This window comes from Phalaenopsis equestris, unplaced genomic scaffold, assembly GCF_001263595.1.
Source record: "Phalaenopsis equestris unplaced genomic scaffold, ASM126359v1 Scaffold000203, whole genome shotgun sequence".
NCBI classification, from domain to species: Eukaryota; Viridiplantae; Streptophyta; class Magnoliopsida; order Asparagales; family Orchidaceae; genus Phalaenopsis; species Phalaenopsis equestris.
The window spans coordinates 1,030,753-1,049,404 of NW_018164645.1; the positions used below are offsets into that span (position 1 = coordinate 1,030,753).

The 18,652-nt window shown below is 35.7% G+C and overlaps 3 protein-coding genes and 1 long non-coding RNA gene across 4 annotated transcripts; 1 reads left to right on the plus strand and 3 right to left on the minus strand.

The window, feature by feature from the left end:
• Window positions 1-281: 281 nt before the first annotated feature.
• On the plus strand, window positions 282-11,950 carry LOC110022954. Its single transcript, XM_020722130.1, has 2 exons — window positions 282-1,293; window positions 11,837-11,950. Exons 1-2 carry the CDS (start codon window positions 610-612, stop codon window positions 11,948-11,950), a joined length of 798 nt encoding a protein of 265 aa, XP_020577789.1. The 5' UTR covers window positions 282-609.
• On the minus strand, window positions 8,314-9,530 carry LOC110022874. Its single transcript, XM_020722003.1, has 2 exons — window positions 8,797-9,530; window positions 8,314-8,698 (listed from the first exon to the last, which is right to left on the minus strand). The coding sequence occupies exons 1-2, from the start codon at window positions 9,433-9,435 to the stop codon at window positions 8,591-8,593; spliced, it is 747 nt and encodes a 248-aa protein (XP_020577662.1). The 5' UTR covers window positions 9,436-9,530; the 3' UTR covers window positions 8,314-8,590.
• Window positions 11,951-17,329: 5,379 nt separating the features above from the next.
• Window positions 17,330-17,615, minus strand: LOC110022875. The gene is made up of 2 exons (XR_002293819.1): window positions 17,502-17,615; window positions 17,330-17,400 (listed from the first exon to the last, which is right to left on the minus strand). It is a non-coding gene; the product is annotated as an uncharacterized LOC110022875 (long non-coding RNA).
• An 8-nt stretch (window positions 17,616-17,623) lies between these two features.
• LOC110022955 lies at window positions 17,624-18,267 on the minus strand (the record flags this gene model as incomplete). Its single annotated transcript, XM_020722131.1, has 1 exon — window positions 17,624-18,267. A coding segment is annotated over exon 1 (519 nt), but the record flags the coding sequence as incomplete, so codon positions are not given.
• Between the last annotated feature and the right edge of the window lie 385 nt (window positions 18,268-18,652).

Sequence of the window (18,652 nt, forward strand, 5' to 3'; positions counted from 1 at the left end):
AATTAATATAATAAATTATTTATATGAACGCTTGTCTTCAGCTCGTTCGTGGAGAAACGAACTAATTAATATAATAAATTATTTATATGAACGCTTGTATTACGAAGACTAACACTAGAATTTCGAATGTGAGCTTATATCAAAAAATTAAATTAACACCAACACAAGATGCTGTTCGGTTAGTTTACCATTCCATCTTCGTACAGCCACAAAAAAGACCGTGATTTACAGGTGCCGCACTTTTATTGGCTAAGCACCGTGAGGGAATATTTCTTCTCTCAGAACCTCCCGTCTCGCTCGCCGGCGATAACTGATTTTCGCTCCCAGAACTGGCCCTCCACTCTATCGTCATGCGCCTTCAGAGTCCTGCTTACTTCACCGCCTTATCGAGCCTGTGCCAATCCTGGCGTTCTACGATCTCGTCTTCCTCCATCACTGCCGACTTCATCTCCTCCATTCACGCCCTCATCCTCTTCCCTGGCTCCACCTCCTCCGCCTCCTCAAGCTATTACTCCATCACCGACGACGCCATTTATAATTTTCCCTTGATCCCCTCCTATCGAACACTAGCCTTCTTCGACCAATCAAACGGGTGTTAAGTTGCTCTCGATGACTCTACTGGATGAATCCCTTCCATCGCTGACCCTCTCTCAGGCCTCCATGCCGATTTCCATTTTCTTATTAGTCCGTTCTGTTCGTCGACCTTGCCTAAATCCCAACTTTTTTCTTTTCCGACATGAATCTGTCATGCTCCGTCCCATCGGCGGCTCCCATTGGACCTTGCACTACTTCCCCGCTTTCAGCGATGCCATATTTTTTCAAAATCGGCTCTATCTCACCCACGCGCCGGATGACTACCCCAACATTGGCGGTGTGCGCGTGGTAGAATACGACTTTCAAACCAAAAACAAGCGTCAGATCTTCTCGGGCAGAGATGGGATGGAGGAGTCAGCATCAGGACATCTCTTAAAACAAGAAATACTCGCGGGTTTAAAGTTGCTGCCGAGGACGGAGAGGGATTTAGCTAATAATGAAGAAACGAATTGGCCCAGAGGAAGGAAAAGGATTATATTTCTTGGGTGTCAAAGAAGTGATTTAAGCGTCAGCCGTCTCAAGGGAAGCATTCGGAAGAAAAACAGAATTCTCTCAATCTGGCGTTTTCTCAACTCCGTTCTAATGGATTTTATGTTTATGTTGATGATCATGAAAGAAATGAGGTGTCCAAGATTCAACCTTGTTGGTCTGTTTTCCATCAAATCCTCTGATGGAAGCAATAATCTGATGCTCATATTGGTGAGTTCTTTCTAATTGCAGAATGTTTATATATTATGTGATTTTATAAGCTTGGGGCAGCTTATACGTACTCTTTGTTTTGCACGTTTGCATTGCTTATAAGAAAACGGCGTCTCTAATTTAGTGGATACGCGATCGCAGGTATAACCCTGCGATCAACATTCCGAACGCCTCCCTCGGTACCCTTTTATCACCTGTTCCTCTCCCGCGCGACGCATTCTAGGTGCCCTCTTTATGCGTGCGACGATTCTCGGTGCCGCTCCTTCGCACTTCCCCCAATCGCCCGAGAGTGATAAAAAATTGTTATCCTCTTCTCTCTTCTTCACTTCTTTATTCTTTTTCTAATCTTCTCCTCCCTTGCTCTGCCCTAGATCGCGATCCTGAAGTTCTGCCCTAGATCGTGATCCCTGCTTCTGTTCGCCATCCTGATAGCGTCTCGCCATTGCCTCTGTCGCCATCCCGATCGCGTCTTGACATTGCTCCCTGCTTCCTTTCAACATCCAGGTATGAACATTTATGTCACTTTGGATCTAGTACAATGACTCCTTTCGGCATCCAGGTTCACAAATTTGTATTTTTCTTAGATAAATTGCATGGTTTACAGTTCCAAGACTCATTGGCACAGTTGTTGTTCTTGGAACTGATAATCTAAATGGCTCAGGAGAAATGTCCTGTGAAATCCATAGGTCAATGGAATCCTCATTCGTTCCAAAACGGCGTAGGGTGGAGAAAAGGAAGAACGGAGCCGCATTCTTCAGAAGCACAATCGAAAAACTTGTTGAATCCTGCATTGTTCAGCTTACTTCATCACAGGATATATCCGTTGAGGAGTGTCTTCAAATCTTAAATACACATATTGAGGTTAAGACGGACAGGAAATTATATCTCAATTATGATAAGTTACTACAAGATCCAGTCCATAGAGAATTTTTCGTGAAGTTAGAAGCAGAATACTAAGTTAATTTCTTACGTTCCTCCTTGGAAAACTGAATGTTTTGAAAGCTTGTTGTTTTGTTTTCTCATAATTGTTTGTAATGTTGTGACAGGGATCGTTATTTTTTTCCTAGAATTTTTTTTTATATGCACTCCTTATAGTTAATACTGTAGTTCTCATATCTAATGTGTTTATATGTTGTATGGATGTCTTTAAATGGTTGAATGTTTTAACTATTTTCTTTGAACTAATTTTCGTAGGATGAATCCAGAACAATTACAATATATTAGAAAAATTGTGTTTATTCTTACTTTTTTATTTGACTACTACCTCACATACATCGATCGAACTTCATGTATGACGTCGAGATATGTTGGCGATAAATAGGTTGGTGAGTTACTACAAGGCCATCCGACACGTTTCGCAAACATGTTCTGAATGAAGAAAGAGATTTTCACTGATCTGCTCTATGAACTACAACACCAACATGATTTGAATGACTCGACCAGAATGACATCAAGAAAGGTGCTAGTAATAACACTACATATTATCTCAGGAGTTCATTAGAGGAGTCATGGAGCGATTTAACATTCATCAGAGACTATCAGCAGATAATTTTTCATTGGCAGAAATGCTCTAGTAAATTTAGCTGCTAAGATATTTAAGCCCGAGGATCCTACATTTGAATCCATCCCGACACAAATTGCGAATGACCCTCGCTACATGTTGACCCTCGTTACATGTCGTTCTTCAAGGTATATCTTAAACATCTCATTATTATATTAAAATTATTTACCTCTCAATCATTAATAGATTATACATTATTAAATTTAGGATTGTATAAGAGCTATTGAGGAACTCACGTTGATGCACGTGTATCTGGCACCGACAAGGTGGCCTACATTGGACGGTGTGGTTCTCCCACACATTTGTGATGGCTGGATGAGAAGGCAGCGCACACGATTGTCGTGTTTTTAAGTTTGCAACAAGACGGCGAACTCATTACTTCTCGTAGCCCCTCCTGGTACGTAATTATAGCAAATATATTAGATATTTATGAGTCTGTTTCTAAATTATGTGTTTCGTGCAGGTAAATATTATCTGGTTGACGTCGTATATCCCTTACAAATGGGTTATCTAAAGCCTTATGCCGACACAAAGTACCACATTCCCGACATCGAGAGGTCAAGCGGGATTGCACGTGGTAGAAAGTAAATGTTCAAGAAACGACACTCCTCTTTAGGCGGTGTCATTGAGAGGTCATTCGGGGTATGTAAGAAGAAGTGAATGATATTACGTGACATGTCAACCTACCATTTTCGAAGCATGTACAAATAGTTGTGGCAACTACGGCGCTGCACAATTACATCCGACGTCACCACTCTTGCTCTGATGTGGACTTTGCATCTGTAGAAGAAGACCTGCATCAGATTCCACAAGAAGCATTTGAATTCATTGTCAGACATCCCATACAACAGGAAGAATCCGAACATGCTTACAATCGCGAAGGTGAAGTGGCAAGGGAAATGGCATCAGATTCCACAAGAAGCATTTGAATTCATTGTCAAACATCCCATACAACAGAAAGAATCCAAACATGCTTACAATCGCGAAGGTGAAGGTGCAAGGGAAATGGTCGCATTACGAGACCAGATAGCGGACGAAATTGCTCGATCATGAGACTGTTTTTCGTGGGTCCTTAAACTGTTTAAAGCATTTTTGCAATTTAAAATGGTGTTGTTTTGCCTTTTCTGTTTGATGTGAACATTTGTAGTTCATGTGATGAATGATTTGGACGGTATAAATGTAAAATGTGGAATGTTGATGTTAAATATGTAAATAGATAGGAATTGGGCGGTATGTATGTAAATGCCCTTCTATTTTTAAAAGTTTTACATGCATAACACACAATTCTTGTATGTTTACATTTCCAATACTTAAAATTTGATATTTACTTATATACTCCTTATGCATGAAAAGGTCTGACTGGTATAGATGTAAAAATCAAATTTTAGGTGTTAGATATGTTAATACATAAGAATTGGGTGGTATGTATGTAATTACCCTCTTTTTTTCATTTTTTTTAGCAATCAAACTTTTTGTATTTGCTCTTAAGAAATTTAACAGTTTGGTAGCAAGTGGTTCTAAATTATACTGTTGCAGGTTTATGTATTTTTTATTTGGCCACATATGATTTATAAATATGTTTTATATACTTTTTATTTGGCCACATATGATGGCCAGTAATCGTTCAGCAGCAGTGGTAAGAATTTAGCTGCTGCTCTCTCTACCTCAGACTTCTTATATGGCTGTTATGTGGACTTATAAATATGCTTTATGTTGTTGTAATTTGCTTCTTTTACGATTATGCAGGTTTGAGAGGCTTAACGGTCATTTATAGTGTAGTTATAAATGTGGTATGAAATCTTTGGGTGGCATAAATGTAAGTAGTAAAAGTTTAGGTATTATCTGTATAAATATAAAGGATTTGGATGGTATGTATGTAAATGTCCCATGCATAATTAACCTTCATTATAAATACGAGTATTAAATCATTATTTCTCGCAAAATACTTTCTAATTTCAAAGGAATCCAATGGGGACCTATGGTTAGAATAGAGAGAGAGAAAAAAACATTTGTAGAATGCATCATGTTTCCACAAACAGCTATAAATAAGCCGTTTACAAAACGCACAAATCAAACAGCTAAACAGTTTATCTAAAACAGGGGCAGAATGGTCATTCATCCAGAGTCAGTTGTTTTTCAGACACACAAACCAAACAGTCAAACAGTTTATCTGGATCAGCTGTTCATCAGCAGATTATCAGGATAAACTGTTTATCAGCAGAAGTTGAATAAGCTACAACTGCCCCAAACAGACCCGATTGTTTGAAAGATTTATGCTTTTGTATTGTATATATAAATGTAGTTTTTCTGCAATTCCTTTTTGTCTTATTCTTATTTTGGGGGAGGGGGAGGAATATTTTCTATGGTGAAAGTTATTTTGCCAGGAGAAATGTTCTTGTAATTCTTAAAAAATAGGAGTTTTGATCAAGTGCAGGTGAGAACTTACTGAGCATCAGATTTTTTAGCACTCTAATCCAGAGTTTTTCATGTTCCTGGGAGACTAAGCACATCTACTGGCACTGGGTTCCGATTGTCGGGTGCTAGGGCCCCTCCCTGGGCATGAGTGTGCTCTTCCTAGCCCAATCAGGCCCCACATATAACAATCTTCTACTTAGAAGCTGATTGTGAACATTTCTTCTCATACAAATCTTCAGCATCTTCGTAATAATAAACAGTAGTGTAGCTCAACTCCGGTTTCAACTTTTTCGATCTCCAATTGAAGCCAAGTATAGCTTTAATTTCTTATGTGTAACAATCATAGTCAACATATATGCAGGATTCTGAGTTATGTGGAGAAATGTTCTTGTGATTCCTATAATATAAGAGTTTTGATCAAGTGCAGTTGAGAACTTACTAAGCATTGGATTTTTAAGCACTCTAATCCAGGGTTGTTCCTGGGAGCCTAGGCGCCTCTATTGGCATTGGGTTTCGGTTATCAGGTGCTAGGACCCTCCCTAGGCATGAGTGTGCTCTTCCTAGCCCAATCAAGCTCCACATATAACAATCTTCTACTTGGAAGCTAATTGCGAACATTTCTTCTCATACAAACCTCCAGCATCTTCATAGTAATAAACAGTAGTGTAGCTCAACTCCAATTTCAACTTTTTTTTATCTCCAATTGAAGCCAAACATAGCTTTAAGTTCTTATTTGTAACAATCATAGTCAACATATATGCAAGATTATGAGTTATGTGTTTTCTCTAGGATAACTGACTATCTTCTATGAGTGAACGCATTAAGCAATATGTTAGCTAAGTGTGTTTCATACTAGCATGAAATGCGGTATTCTTAGCTAGATGAATAACACTCATATTATCATTATGAAGCTTTTAAATTCCTTATTTCTTACCAAATTCTATCATAAGGTTCTACAACACACATATCATTGCTAACCTCATTTGAAAGCAATATACTTTGTTTCAGTAGTTGAAAGTACAACAATATTTTACAACCTAAAATCCAACTTATTATTGTGGTCCCCAAAGTGAAGACATAATCTGTTGTGCTTCTTCTATCATATACATCTCCTGTCAGGTCTCAATTTACATCTCTATAGATTAATCTTTGTACTTCTAAAATAAAGTGCATTATTGATTTTTCATCTAAAATATTTAAAAACCCATTTCACTGCATCTCAATGATGTTTCTCTGGATTATTCATGTATATGTTGACCACTCACACTACAAATGTTATATCTAGTATTGTACATATCATCGCATATATCAAACTTCCAACAATCGAAACATAAGGGTTTTTTTTTATGTGTTGTTCTGCTTCAAACTCAAGTGATTATTCCTAAGATAACTTAAAGAGACACTACCTAAGGAGATGCAAACTGATTTTGTTTCTCATGTTGAGCATGTGTAGGACTTTGTTAATATATTCTGCCTAAGATAACTTCAGATTACTTGTACTTATGTCCCTATTGATTCTTATATTGAAGATCTTCTTGATTGCATCTAAATCTTTATCTCAAACTTTTTTGATAATTGCTCAATCAAGTTCATAATTTCCTTCATATATGCTCCTACAATCATGTTTTCCACATTCAGAAAAAGCACGATATAGCAAGTGTCTTCTATTTGATGCTTCATATATTCATTGTCTGGCATCAACCTTTTAAATCTCATATATCATTGTCTTGGGGCCTCCTTCAAATTATAAACATTTCCTTATGTTACCATTTATTCTTGTTCTAGAACGTCATATCTCTATGATTGCTCAATATACAATTCCTCTTCTAAGTCATCATGTAGGAAAGTTCTCATAATCATCTATTATAGATATAGATCTTCCTCTGCTACTAAGCTCAACACAATTCTGATAGTTAAAACTTCTCATAATCATCTATTATAGATATAGATCTTCCTCTACTACTAAGCTCAACACAATTCTAATAGTTAAAACTTAACCGTCTAAGTTAGAAACTCAACCGTTTAAATTTTCAACTATACACAACTTCAATGCCTTGAAAATAATTGACTAAAAATAAATCAAGTGCAACTAATCTTATTTTAGTTCTAATGTTTTATGTGAAGATCTATTGGAGTATGAAAGAAAGTATGTTGTAATAATTACATATGGAGAAACCAATTTTAAGCAGAAAGGACTTCTATCTTTGCGACTAGTCTTTTGGAGACTTTCTACAGTTTATATAATCATCGTAGCGAGGGGGAGAGGAGCTTGATGACAGAATCTTGCAGTATGTCAGAACATTGAAAGAAGATGAACATGCATTCGACCGTCTTTAAAGAGTTGAGACTCAAAATATTGAACTTTCGTCATGGGTTGCTTTCTTATCTGTGCCTTTAATACTACTCTCACAACTTAGCATGAAAACCACTCTTTTTGACTTTTTTTCCCTCAGTTTATTTATTTCATCTACTTCAAAATTAAGGGCATGTTCGGCATCATTTTTTTTTTTTTTAAACAAATTTAATTAGCATAATTTTTATATGCTTGTTTTGGAGCATTTACATACATAGCACACAATTCTCATGTATTTACATATCCTACACCTCAACTTCCATATTTACAGATGATACTCAAATCTTTAATATCATATAAAATTAACACTATTACCACTCCTATGTGTGTAAATGTGCAAGATTATTAAAGATTAGATATGAGATACTTAAATACATAAACTTCTTAGTTCGTAAATTCCCCTTTTATTTTTTGCTTTTTAAACACAAATCACTTATGTTTAAGAACACGTTCAACAAAATAAGGCAGAGGTAGACCTAGGAAGACTTGGGCTTATTGTATTAAAAATGATCTTAATTTACTAGAAGTAAAATAGGACTCAATGGAGAAAAAGGATTCATGTAGCCGACCACACTAGTGGGATTAAGGCATTGTTGTTGTTGTTATTCAACAAAATAAAAATAAAACAATAAAACATAAAAAACAAAAAACAAATAATGATCCCATGAGTCCTAAACAAATGAAACTTGTATCTGTTTGGCTTGGAAATAAATGGAACTTGGCAGCAACACATTTTCCTTCTTTTGATCAGAATTTACATCAAAACTTTAGTCCCAAGTACAATTCCAAAGTTAGTGAAGCAGACAGAGTAGGTGTGCACACAAAAGCCAAACGGTTCAAAACAAAGAGAAAAAAGAACCGTGCAGAAGCAACCTTAGAACACATACAAACAGGCAGCAGCCCCATCAGCATTGCCTTACATATCTATATATTACTAACCTTGCAAAATGAGTTTTTGCAACCAGAGATTAAATACTAAAACGGGAAGACGTAGGGTTTGTTTTCTTAATGCATGAACAAAAAACATCAGTTAGCACAGTGGGAGAATCCAGTGATGCCTTCAGCAAAGCAAGTCCCTACATTAAAATTTGAAATCATTCGTTAAATCATTTGTGAAAAAATTACAAATTTATAAAAGAATATTTTAGCAGAAAGATGAAGCTAAGGAATTAACCTCTTTGATGCCGATGGCGACCACTTTCTCCTCTAACTGTACATCCTTTTTCAAGCTAAAACGTTTAATAAGAATCATGCTAGAAATTGCAGACAATGGCGTTACTTCCAAATTGTCTGTAATCATATAGGTGATTACTCCCTTCACAAAGCCTCCAACACTCTCCTCCTCATTTCCAGCTCCAGTAGAAGCCGAATCAGACATCGATGGCAGCACGACAGTGACTTCGTTGGCCATAACCAACTTGCATTTTGGGCACAAATTGTTCCTCTTAGCAGCAATTTTTTGTTTGCAATTATTACAGAGATAGTATTTTGTCTCCGCATTAGGTTGAGTGCCGAGGAGCAGAGGGCTCGTTAGGTCAGAAAGGAAGATTTTGGGCTCAAGTAAAGAGGACTTATCTCTGTTAGCGAGAAGATAGGTCTTGTTGAGACTATTTACACTTTGATATAGGTTTCCGATGGATCCAGGCATTGTTGAAGGGGAGAGGAGCTTGATGACAGATCCAAGTGGGAGAGCAAGAAGGCTGTCAATGACCTCCTCACCAGCCTCGCCGAAGAGTACTTTGTGGCTGCGAGCATCGATGAGTAGCTTGAGAATGATTTTGGAATTTGCTCCTGCCATGGCTGATTTGTGCATTTGTGTAAATGGGAGGATTTAAAGAGACGGCTTAGCTCATATAAAGGTTTAAGTGCATGCTCGGGGAAGAAGACGAAGGGTCTCGTTTGGTAGAATTTACATATTTAAAACATTTTTTTTTTTTTATTACGCTTCTTCCGAAACGCATCCCTTTCAATGTATTTAGATAAATCAGACTTAAATTTTGTTAGCTTTTCAATCTATCATATCACATCTTCACTTTTAAAAATTGAAGTAATGTATAATTAAAAATACTTTGCATCTATCTCCTGATTATTTAATGAACCCCATAAAAACATAGATAAAAAAAAATTAACACAAATCAGTTATGAATGCAAAAAAAATATCATAAAAACATATGATCCTAATGTCTAGCCCCAATGCCACAATCACATGCACACATGATAAGTGATATATTTGTGGCTTATTGTATTTGCATGAAAGTTTCTTTGAAAAAAAGAATAGCAACATGAAATGTCCAACAAGCCATATTAAATTCCTGATATCCAAGATTATTTTTGCAGGTCGACTGGGAAAATTGATGGGTCTCGCAATCAATTTTTTGTTGATTAGATATTGTGTGGGACAACGTCTCAACTCCCAGCTTCGATTCACTATGGCATATTGTTTAGGGTTTAGGTAAAGGCAATCAATTTGTGATATATAGCACAATGAAGCCCTGAATTGGGAGACCATGTGCACATCTCAGAACCCCGTTAAAACATTCAGATGTGTTTATTGTCATTATGTTAAATCGAGCTCTACCGTTATTTGTTAAAGTCTATTTCATGATATCTTTCTCAATCAACCAATTGCATGTCTTTCTTAATTTGTTTAATATCATTCATGTGCCTATTAAATATCTTGAATTCATCAGTATTATCTTTGTCATTGACGATGTCGACATCCCCTATTGCAAGACTTCTTAATGCCTTCTAAAAGTTTTCTTGTAGTTGATGCAAGCAGTGTCGAAGTGCAGCCCAGGTCAAAATCTCTCTGTAGCCGCAAACCAAATTTGGGTCCCTGTCTTATATAATACATAGATCTCAACGAGTCAAGACGACTTCTAACAAAGCATAGAGTTGTTGTAGAAACCTTACCCACCACTCAGTATTTTCCGACTCAACTTAAGCAAATGCAAGTGGAAAAAGTTCTTTGTTTCCGTCAATTCCTACTACAGCCGATAGAGTCCCTCTATACTTTCCTCGAAGAAGCATCCCGTCCATATTAGGCACGGGTCGGCAAAATCTCCACCCGTATATACTGGGGTTAAATGCCCCAGAAGATGCTATGGAAACGGGTATTAGTTTTAACTTCAAATTTATACACAGTGCCTGGTATTGCACTATGTATTGCTTCCATTAGTTAAAATAAGTAGCAAATATAACTCCTCAAAACTGCCAAATATTGATTTTATTACTTTTCTACATTCAGTTTATGTATTGATGTAACTAGCACAAACATTAAATTTGGCCTCCATCCAAGCAATAATTTCCTTGGGCATATGGTCAAGTAGTTGCCTTAAAACTGAGTTGACGTAGTGACATATGAACTTCGAAGTGCAGTTTAGGTGTCCAGTTGACATTTTCGGATGACTACATGTATGGTATGACCCAAGCATTAATACTTTCCACACAACTCCTAAACGTTGACTTTTCGCAGCCTGTAGACGCCACTGACACGAAGGGGTATCATGATTGGAATTTACACACTGGACAATAAGTCATTTTTTTTGTTTGAAGGTGTTTTAATGTACTCTACATTATTACTAATCGACCATCCATTCAGAGCCCATTATAGCACATCCTTACTTGAAATATCATCAACTCATATAATACATCTGGAATAGCATCATCTCCATGTAAGGGAACTTGAATTATGGTAACATGGCATTCTTCAACTACATCCCATTCTTCGGTAGGTCGAAATGCCACAATAAATCAATTGTTCTCAGCCATTGACTCTAACATCTCCGTATTTAACACTGTGTATCAGCGTAATAAATTGTGCCCTCGTAAAACGGTATTCAGCTCACTATCTCGTACATTATGATCCTTGTTTGCCTCTGGCTCGCTTGACTTGTCACTGGTGCCACTATCCATCATTTCATATTCGCCTATGTTAGCATCCAAACGCATATTGTGGGACTCTCGATGTGTGACTGGCTCATCATGTCTGCTAACGTAAGGATGGAATGAATGTGATAAGTCAAATGATCGACATGTACTATAATTGTCCACTGGTTGGTTATGTATATTATATAACTGGGTGTCATGTTTATTATAAGAAATTGAAGTTGGCCTACAAAGTTGAATTCAAAAAGTATAAGAAGTTTATAGTAGACTCCTCTCATTGTTATATTAATTCAGTATATAAAATTCTTTTTACCTACGAATTTCAGGCACATATTCGGAAGCGTGTGAAGGACCAGCAACATTCGAAGGACCGACAGCATTTGAAGGAGCATCGACTTCAGAAGCATCAACAGGCAAGGGTTCAGCCTCAACATATATAATTATTATGGGTTTTATGGCTTATAACAACATAAACTCGCAACATTTGTCATCATCGGCCGAAGTTACAGTGTAACTAGTACTAACTGGCAAACGACATACTATATTAACGATATGCGTTGAACTATCGTTGCGCAGTAAAAGAATGATTTTTTTTTTATAATTCATCTAATGATATAAACCGTGAAACTTGAACGAGATGTTTATGTCCATCAACATAAGTGGGAGTGAAGTCTTTTGAAAATCGCAGCTCGTCATTAAAACATATCAACATGCATGACAAGGGCGTGCTCATATTTAAAAATTAGTTCTGATCTTGCAGTTGATTTCACTTAAAAGAAAGAGTTAAAATTTACATGAGCATAATTAAAACTTCAATTATAACAGTAAATATTAAAGACGTCATAAAATGTTAATTATTCTGGCATATAAAATGAAAAATAATACATTTGTAGCTATAAGAACTTCTACGTGAGGAGAGTAGTACAAATATCACTTACGCCTCAAGCTCTCCTTAGGCTGATTAGGCCATTTTGATAAGGTTCTTTGTAGCTTTAAAGGTGCTACATTCTATATGCATATAACCCTAACCAAAATACTTTTTTTGTGTATGTTTTTTGCATAATAAAAAGTTATTATTTCCAACTTCTTTCATAGTTCATTTACATTTCAATGCAATACAAAGTGCTAATTGTTCTACAATTAACAATATAAAGTGCTAACTATTTTGACATGTAATTAATAATTCATAAAAAAATTAACGGTAACAATGAAATTTTTAATGTAGTCAAAACAATTTAAAGAGTTCAGAAAATTTTTAAATTTAAAATGTTAAAAATTATGTAAGATTTATATAGGACATTTTTACACCAGAAAGTTGAGGTATTATTTCAACCTCGTTTGAACCAGTAGCTCTGTGTCGTCGGGTTTCCAGACTGTATATAGACCCATATAATGTTAACATTTTAATTGACATTTACTTGAACCTAATTAAAATTACTTCAATTATAACAACGAATAAAACGGGCTGCAAAATATAAAGTGTTACTTGCTATGGTATATGCAATAAAAGAAATGAATTCATAGCTATGATAACTTTCAGGTGATGAGGGGGGTACAATGACGGCTTATGTCTCAAGGTCTCCTTAAGCAGTTTAGGCATTTTTTGACAAAATTCTTTATGGCTTCAAAAGCACTATATTTCATCTACATATAACGTTGGACTAAGGATAATTTTATTGTGTTCTCGTAATAATAAGTATTAGTAATAATAAACATAAATAAACAACATTAAGTTTTAAATTAATTTCATATAAAAATAAATTGTTTGTACCTTTTTAACAGTGATGTGTACACCAGGATCCTGACGACAGGAGCAGCAATTCAACAAAGCAGAATTAATATATAATAATTTCAGGCATCATTCGACGTGTCATTAATAATTTAAATATATTACGGACAACATTAAGACATGGAAGCAATAATTAAAAAAATCAAGAAAATTTATGAGCATAATAACGTGGGGTGAAAAATTATTGGAAAAAAATTTAGCAGAATTTCACCATATCATACATAATTTAAAATAGTAACGTGCATTATAACACCATATTACTAAAAATTAATTATGTATATTAAAAAATAAAAAAAAAACATGCACCATAACAATATATTAAATGTGAAAAAACAACATAAATAATAAAACTAAACTAATATAACAACTAATTAAATAAAATTAAGAGAACATTATTGATTTCATGTGTTCCATGAGATCGAACACATTTTCTTTGTCTATCTTCTTAATCACCAATATCTTCAATCTCAAAATACTTAAAGACTCTTCAGAAGTAACCGATGAATAATCCTGACTTCGGTTTATGTCCTTTTACATCTCTATTTCATTGAAAGTCACATCCTTGCTCCTAATAATTTTTTTATTCTAGTAATCTCTGAATTTGCACCCAACTTCGTCTGAGTCATACTTCATAAAAGTGCACTTGACATATTTTGAATCAAACTTACTTCTAGATTCTATATCAACACAAACATATAATAAACAACCAAATACTATCGGATGAGATAGAATTATTTTTTTGTCACTCCAAATTTATTCCGTAAGCCTTTATTCAAATGTACTGACATACCACGATTTATCAGATAGAATGCAGTATTAATAGCTTCTGCCCAGAACTTCTTCGACAAGTCTATGTATATACGTGGTTCACAAATGAATTTTGATTCTCGTATGCCAGAAAATAAATTGCTGAAAAGGACAACAAAATGAGATATGTCCCAATTAATGATGTCATAGCCAAATCAAGCATTCTTTGTTATTTATTTCACATGTGATATTTGCTCTACCATTTGTAAAGTCCTCCACATAGAACATATTTTAACATCACCAAAGTACATTTGCTTGGGTTTCATGGACTCTATAAACATAAAAGAGTTGAATGTCATAGTCAGTTGTTTATATATCAATTTTCCAACCGGGAGATAATTTTTGCTTAAAACATACTAAGCAATAGCTTATTTTACCGGTCTTTCTAAATGATGGTATTGTTTTTTTTATGGTTGGAATTGTGTTATTGGGGCTCAATACTTACTAATGGAGCCCGTACATTATTTACACTATTCTAATTTCATCATTGACCCGAGTTCATTCCACCAGTGTGTAATCATGTACTTTGAAGCAATTTTCTCACTTGTGTTTTGTACTTCCTCAATGTATGTAGCCACTTTCATCAATTTGTTGTTTTATGTTGGTCATAATTGTTGGCTTCTCGCTTCTCATTGGCCAAGAATTAGAGAGGTGATTTTGCTTTGTCCTCTCTCAAAAGTACCGTAATGGTTGGTATTGAGCTCTTTTTCTCATCATCACGTTTTATCAAAGATAATTTTTTTTAAAAGCAAAAAAAAAGCTTGTGCCATTCTTTTTTTTTTTTTTTCAAAAGTGGATTACCTTGAATTGTGTATAGGAAATCATCAAGGACTTCCAAAAATATATAAAATATTATATTCTTGGATCAAAGGTTTGTATGATGTTAGTTTCACATCTCCTTGGATTTGATCAATGGAAATCAATTTCTCTAACACTTGATGGTTGTAGTAGGCGTCAATTGGTTTTCCTCCTTGTTTGATTGTAGTAGGCTTCAATTGGCTCTCCTCCTTGTTTGGATTGCAATAGTTTTCTTTTGAGATCATAAAACTTTCAGGCTTTGACTTTTGTATTTGGGAATCAGATTTAATTGGTTTTCAATTTGCGTCTGTCAACCATAGTTGATTAGTCGGCCCTTTACCATCTCCCATTCTCAGTCTTCCTTAAATTGGTTTAAAGTAGTTGGGATAGATTGCCTTTTACATATCATTTTATCTTGTGATATACATCTCCACGATCTGAGACAAAAGAACATTGTTGGGGCCATTCTTCAACTTAGTGCTGACTTCCATAATTTCAATATGAAGGATTTGTAAGATCTAGGACTTCGCCCATTGTCTTTAATGGTCGGTGAAACAATCAATGACAAGCGAGCAAATCACGCGAGTCAAGTGTAGAATGCATGAGTAAGAACCTCTATAATCAAAGCCAATTGGTACTCACTCTTATAGAGAAATAGAATTTTATGGGATTTTTAGAGACAATGACGGCTTAGAGCATTAGCCCAATACCAAGGATTTTTTCTCTTTGTTTCTTTAGTGCTGATTACACTATTTATAATAATATGTTGAAGATATGCTATTAAAATTAGCCAAGCAAACAATGCCTCCACACACTCTCACATTTCTTTGACGCAGAAGAAGAAAAATGTATTTTTTAACTTATAATGATGAAAAGGAGGGTTTCTTTTAATGATGATTGATAAATTTATTTATTTTGCTCAAATTTTAAATTTTTTATTACCAACGAATCCTTAACAAGCAATCCTTTCACAGCAAAATAAGTGTTTAATTTCTTTTTTAAAATTTTAGTTAATACTTTCGTTTGGGGCACGTTTCAGGATAAGCTGTTTATCCTAAAAAGGGGTCGACCCACGGTCTGCGTTTAGTGTAAAATCTCAAACGCAGCTTCGAATAAGCTGACGAAACGCGCGAACCAAACGGTACGGCGGCATTTTCATACACTTATAAGTTGCCCCAAACGGACCCTTAATCATGAAATAATAGCTTTAATTTTATATTTTAAGATGGACTTAATTAGATGAAATCACGGGACATTTTATTATGATAATATAGATAAGTTTCAAAATTAGAAACTTAGCCGTCTAAATTTTCAACTATACTCAACTTCGATGCCTTGAAAACAGTTGAATGAAAATAAATTAATTGCAACTAATCTTTTTTTAATTTTAATGTTTAATGTCAAGACTTATTAAAGTATGAAATAAAGTATGTTGAAATAATTACATCATGATAAACCAGTTTGAAGCAGAAAGGACTTCTATCTTTGCGACATCAAGTCCTTTCATGGCTTTGTACAATAGAAGTAATCATAGTTGTAGGGATAGGGGTAGGGGCAGGGGCAGGGGCAGGGGAGCTTAATGATAGAGCCTTCTGCCATGAAGGGGCCTTGTAGAAAGGCGAGAAGATGAACATGCATTCCACCATCCTTACTTCTGCTTGAAAATTAAGGCCATGATTGGCGTCATTTTTATTTTCTATTTTTTACTTATGCATTTAAAACAAGATTGATCAGCAAAATTTTATATGTTAGTATTTTAGAGGCATTTACAACATAGCACACAATTCTCGAGGATTTACATATCCTACACCTCAAGTTTTCATATTTACAGACATACTAACACTCAAATCTTTAATATAACATAAAAATTAACACTATTGTCATTCATTTTCATGCATAGGCTAAAAAGGATTTACAGAGGATTCGATGTGAAATACGTAAATACAGAGGATTTGTGTGCTTTGTCTGTAAATTCCCCTTTTGTTTTTAAGAATACTCAAATCATGTGTTTTTTTAAAATAACCATCACAATCTAACAACAGAAACAAAAATAAAAAAAGAAAGCAAAAAACAAAAAATGTTCCCATATGGGGCCTAAACAAATGAAACTTATCTGTTTGGCTTGGAAATAAATGGAACTTGGCAGCAACATATTTTCCTTCTTTTGATCAAAATTTACATCAAAAATTTAGTTCTAAATACCATTCCAAAATTACTGAATCAGAAAGAGTAGTTGTGCACAGAAAAGCCAAACGGTGCAAAACAAAGAGAGAAAATAACAGTACAGAAGCAACCATAAAACACATACAGACAGACAGCAGCCCATCAGCATTACGTTAAGCATCTCTATATTACTAATCTTCCAAAAAGTGCTTTTGCAACCAAAGTTTAAATAGTAGAAGTGGAAGACTTAGGGTTTGTTTCCTTAATCCACGTGCAGAAAACATCAGTCAGCACAGTGGGAGAATCCAATGCTGCCTTCAGCAAAGCAAGTCCCTACATCATTAAAATTTGATAACATTCGTTAAATCATTTGTGAAAAAATTACAAATTTATAAAAGAAAATTTTGGCAGAATGATGAAGATAAGGAATTAACCTCTTTGATGCCGATGGAGACCACTTTCTCCTCCAACTGTAAATCCTTTTTCACGCTAAGACGTTCAATAAGGATGAAGCTGGAAACAGCAGACAATGGCGTTACTTCCAAATCGTCTGTGTGTCTGTAATCATATAGGTGATTACTCCCTTCACAAAGCCTCCAACACTCTCCTCCTCATTTCCAGCTCCAGTAGAAGCCGAATCAGACATCGATGGCAGCACGACAGTGACTTCGTTGGCCATAACCACCTTGCATTTTGGGCACAAATTGTTCTTCTTAGTAGCAATTTTTTGTTTGCAATTATTACAGAGGTAGTATGTTGTCTCCGCACTAGGTTGAGTGTCGAGTAGCAGAGGGCTGTTTAGGTCAGAAAGGAACATTTTGGGCTGAAGCAGAGTAGATTTGTCTCTGTTTGCGAGAAGATAGGCCTTACTAAGATTCTCTACGCTTTGATATAGGTTTCCGATGGATCCAGGCATTGTTGAAGGGGAGAGGAGCTTGATGACAGAGCCCAGTGGGAGAGCGAGAAGGCTGAACAGAAAGTCTATGAACTCCTTACCAGCCTCGCCGAAGAGTACTTTGTGGCTGCGAGCATCGATGAGTAGCTTGAGAGTGATTTTGGAATTTGCTCCTGCCATGGCTGAATTGTACTTTTGTGTAAATAGGAGGATTTAAAGAGACGGGTTAGCTCATATAAAAGTTTAAGTGCATGCTCGGGGAAGAAGACGAAGGGTCGCGATTTGTAGAATTTACATATTGGAAACTTTTTTATTTTATTACGCTTCTTCCGAAACGCATCCAATATCACACTTAAATCTATCATATCAAATCTCACACCTTTAAAAAATTCAAGTACGGTACATACAAAAAGAATTTGAATAACCTAGAGATAATTTAGGGCCTTAAAACTGCGGCGGCGTTTTCAACCTAGAGATAATTTAGGGTCTTAAAATTGCGGCATTCATGTTTGATTAATACGTTTTGGCTGCGTTTTTCAAAACACGATTTACAACGTTTTATTTTTTCTATTAGACGCGGATCACGAGTATAACCCCGCAATCCAGCGTTCGACCGAAGTATTTCCGCACTGCCCTCGAACCCGATCTGCCGAAGGAAGCCGCTGCTCTCTGCCGAGGAAGGTCGAGGCC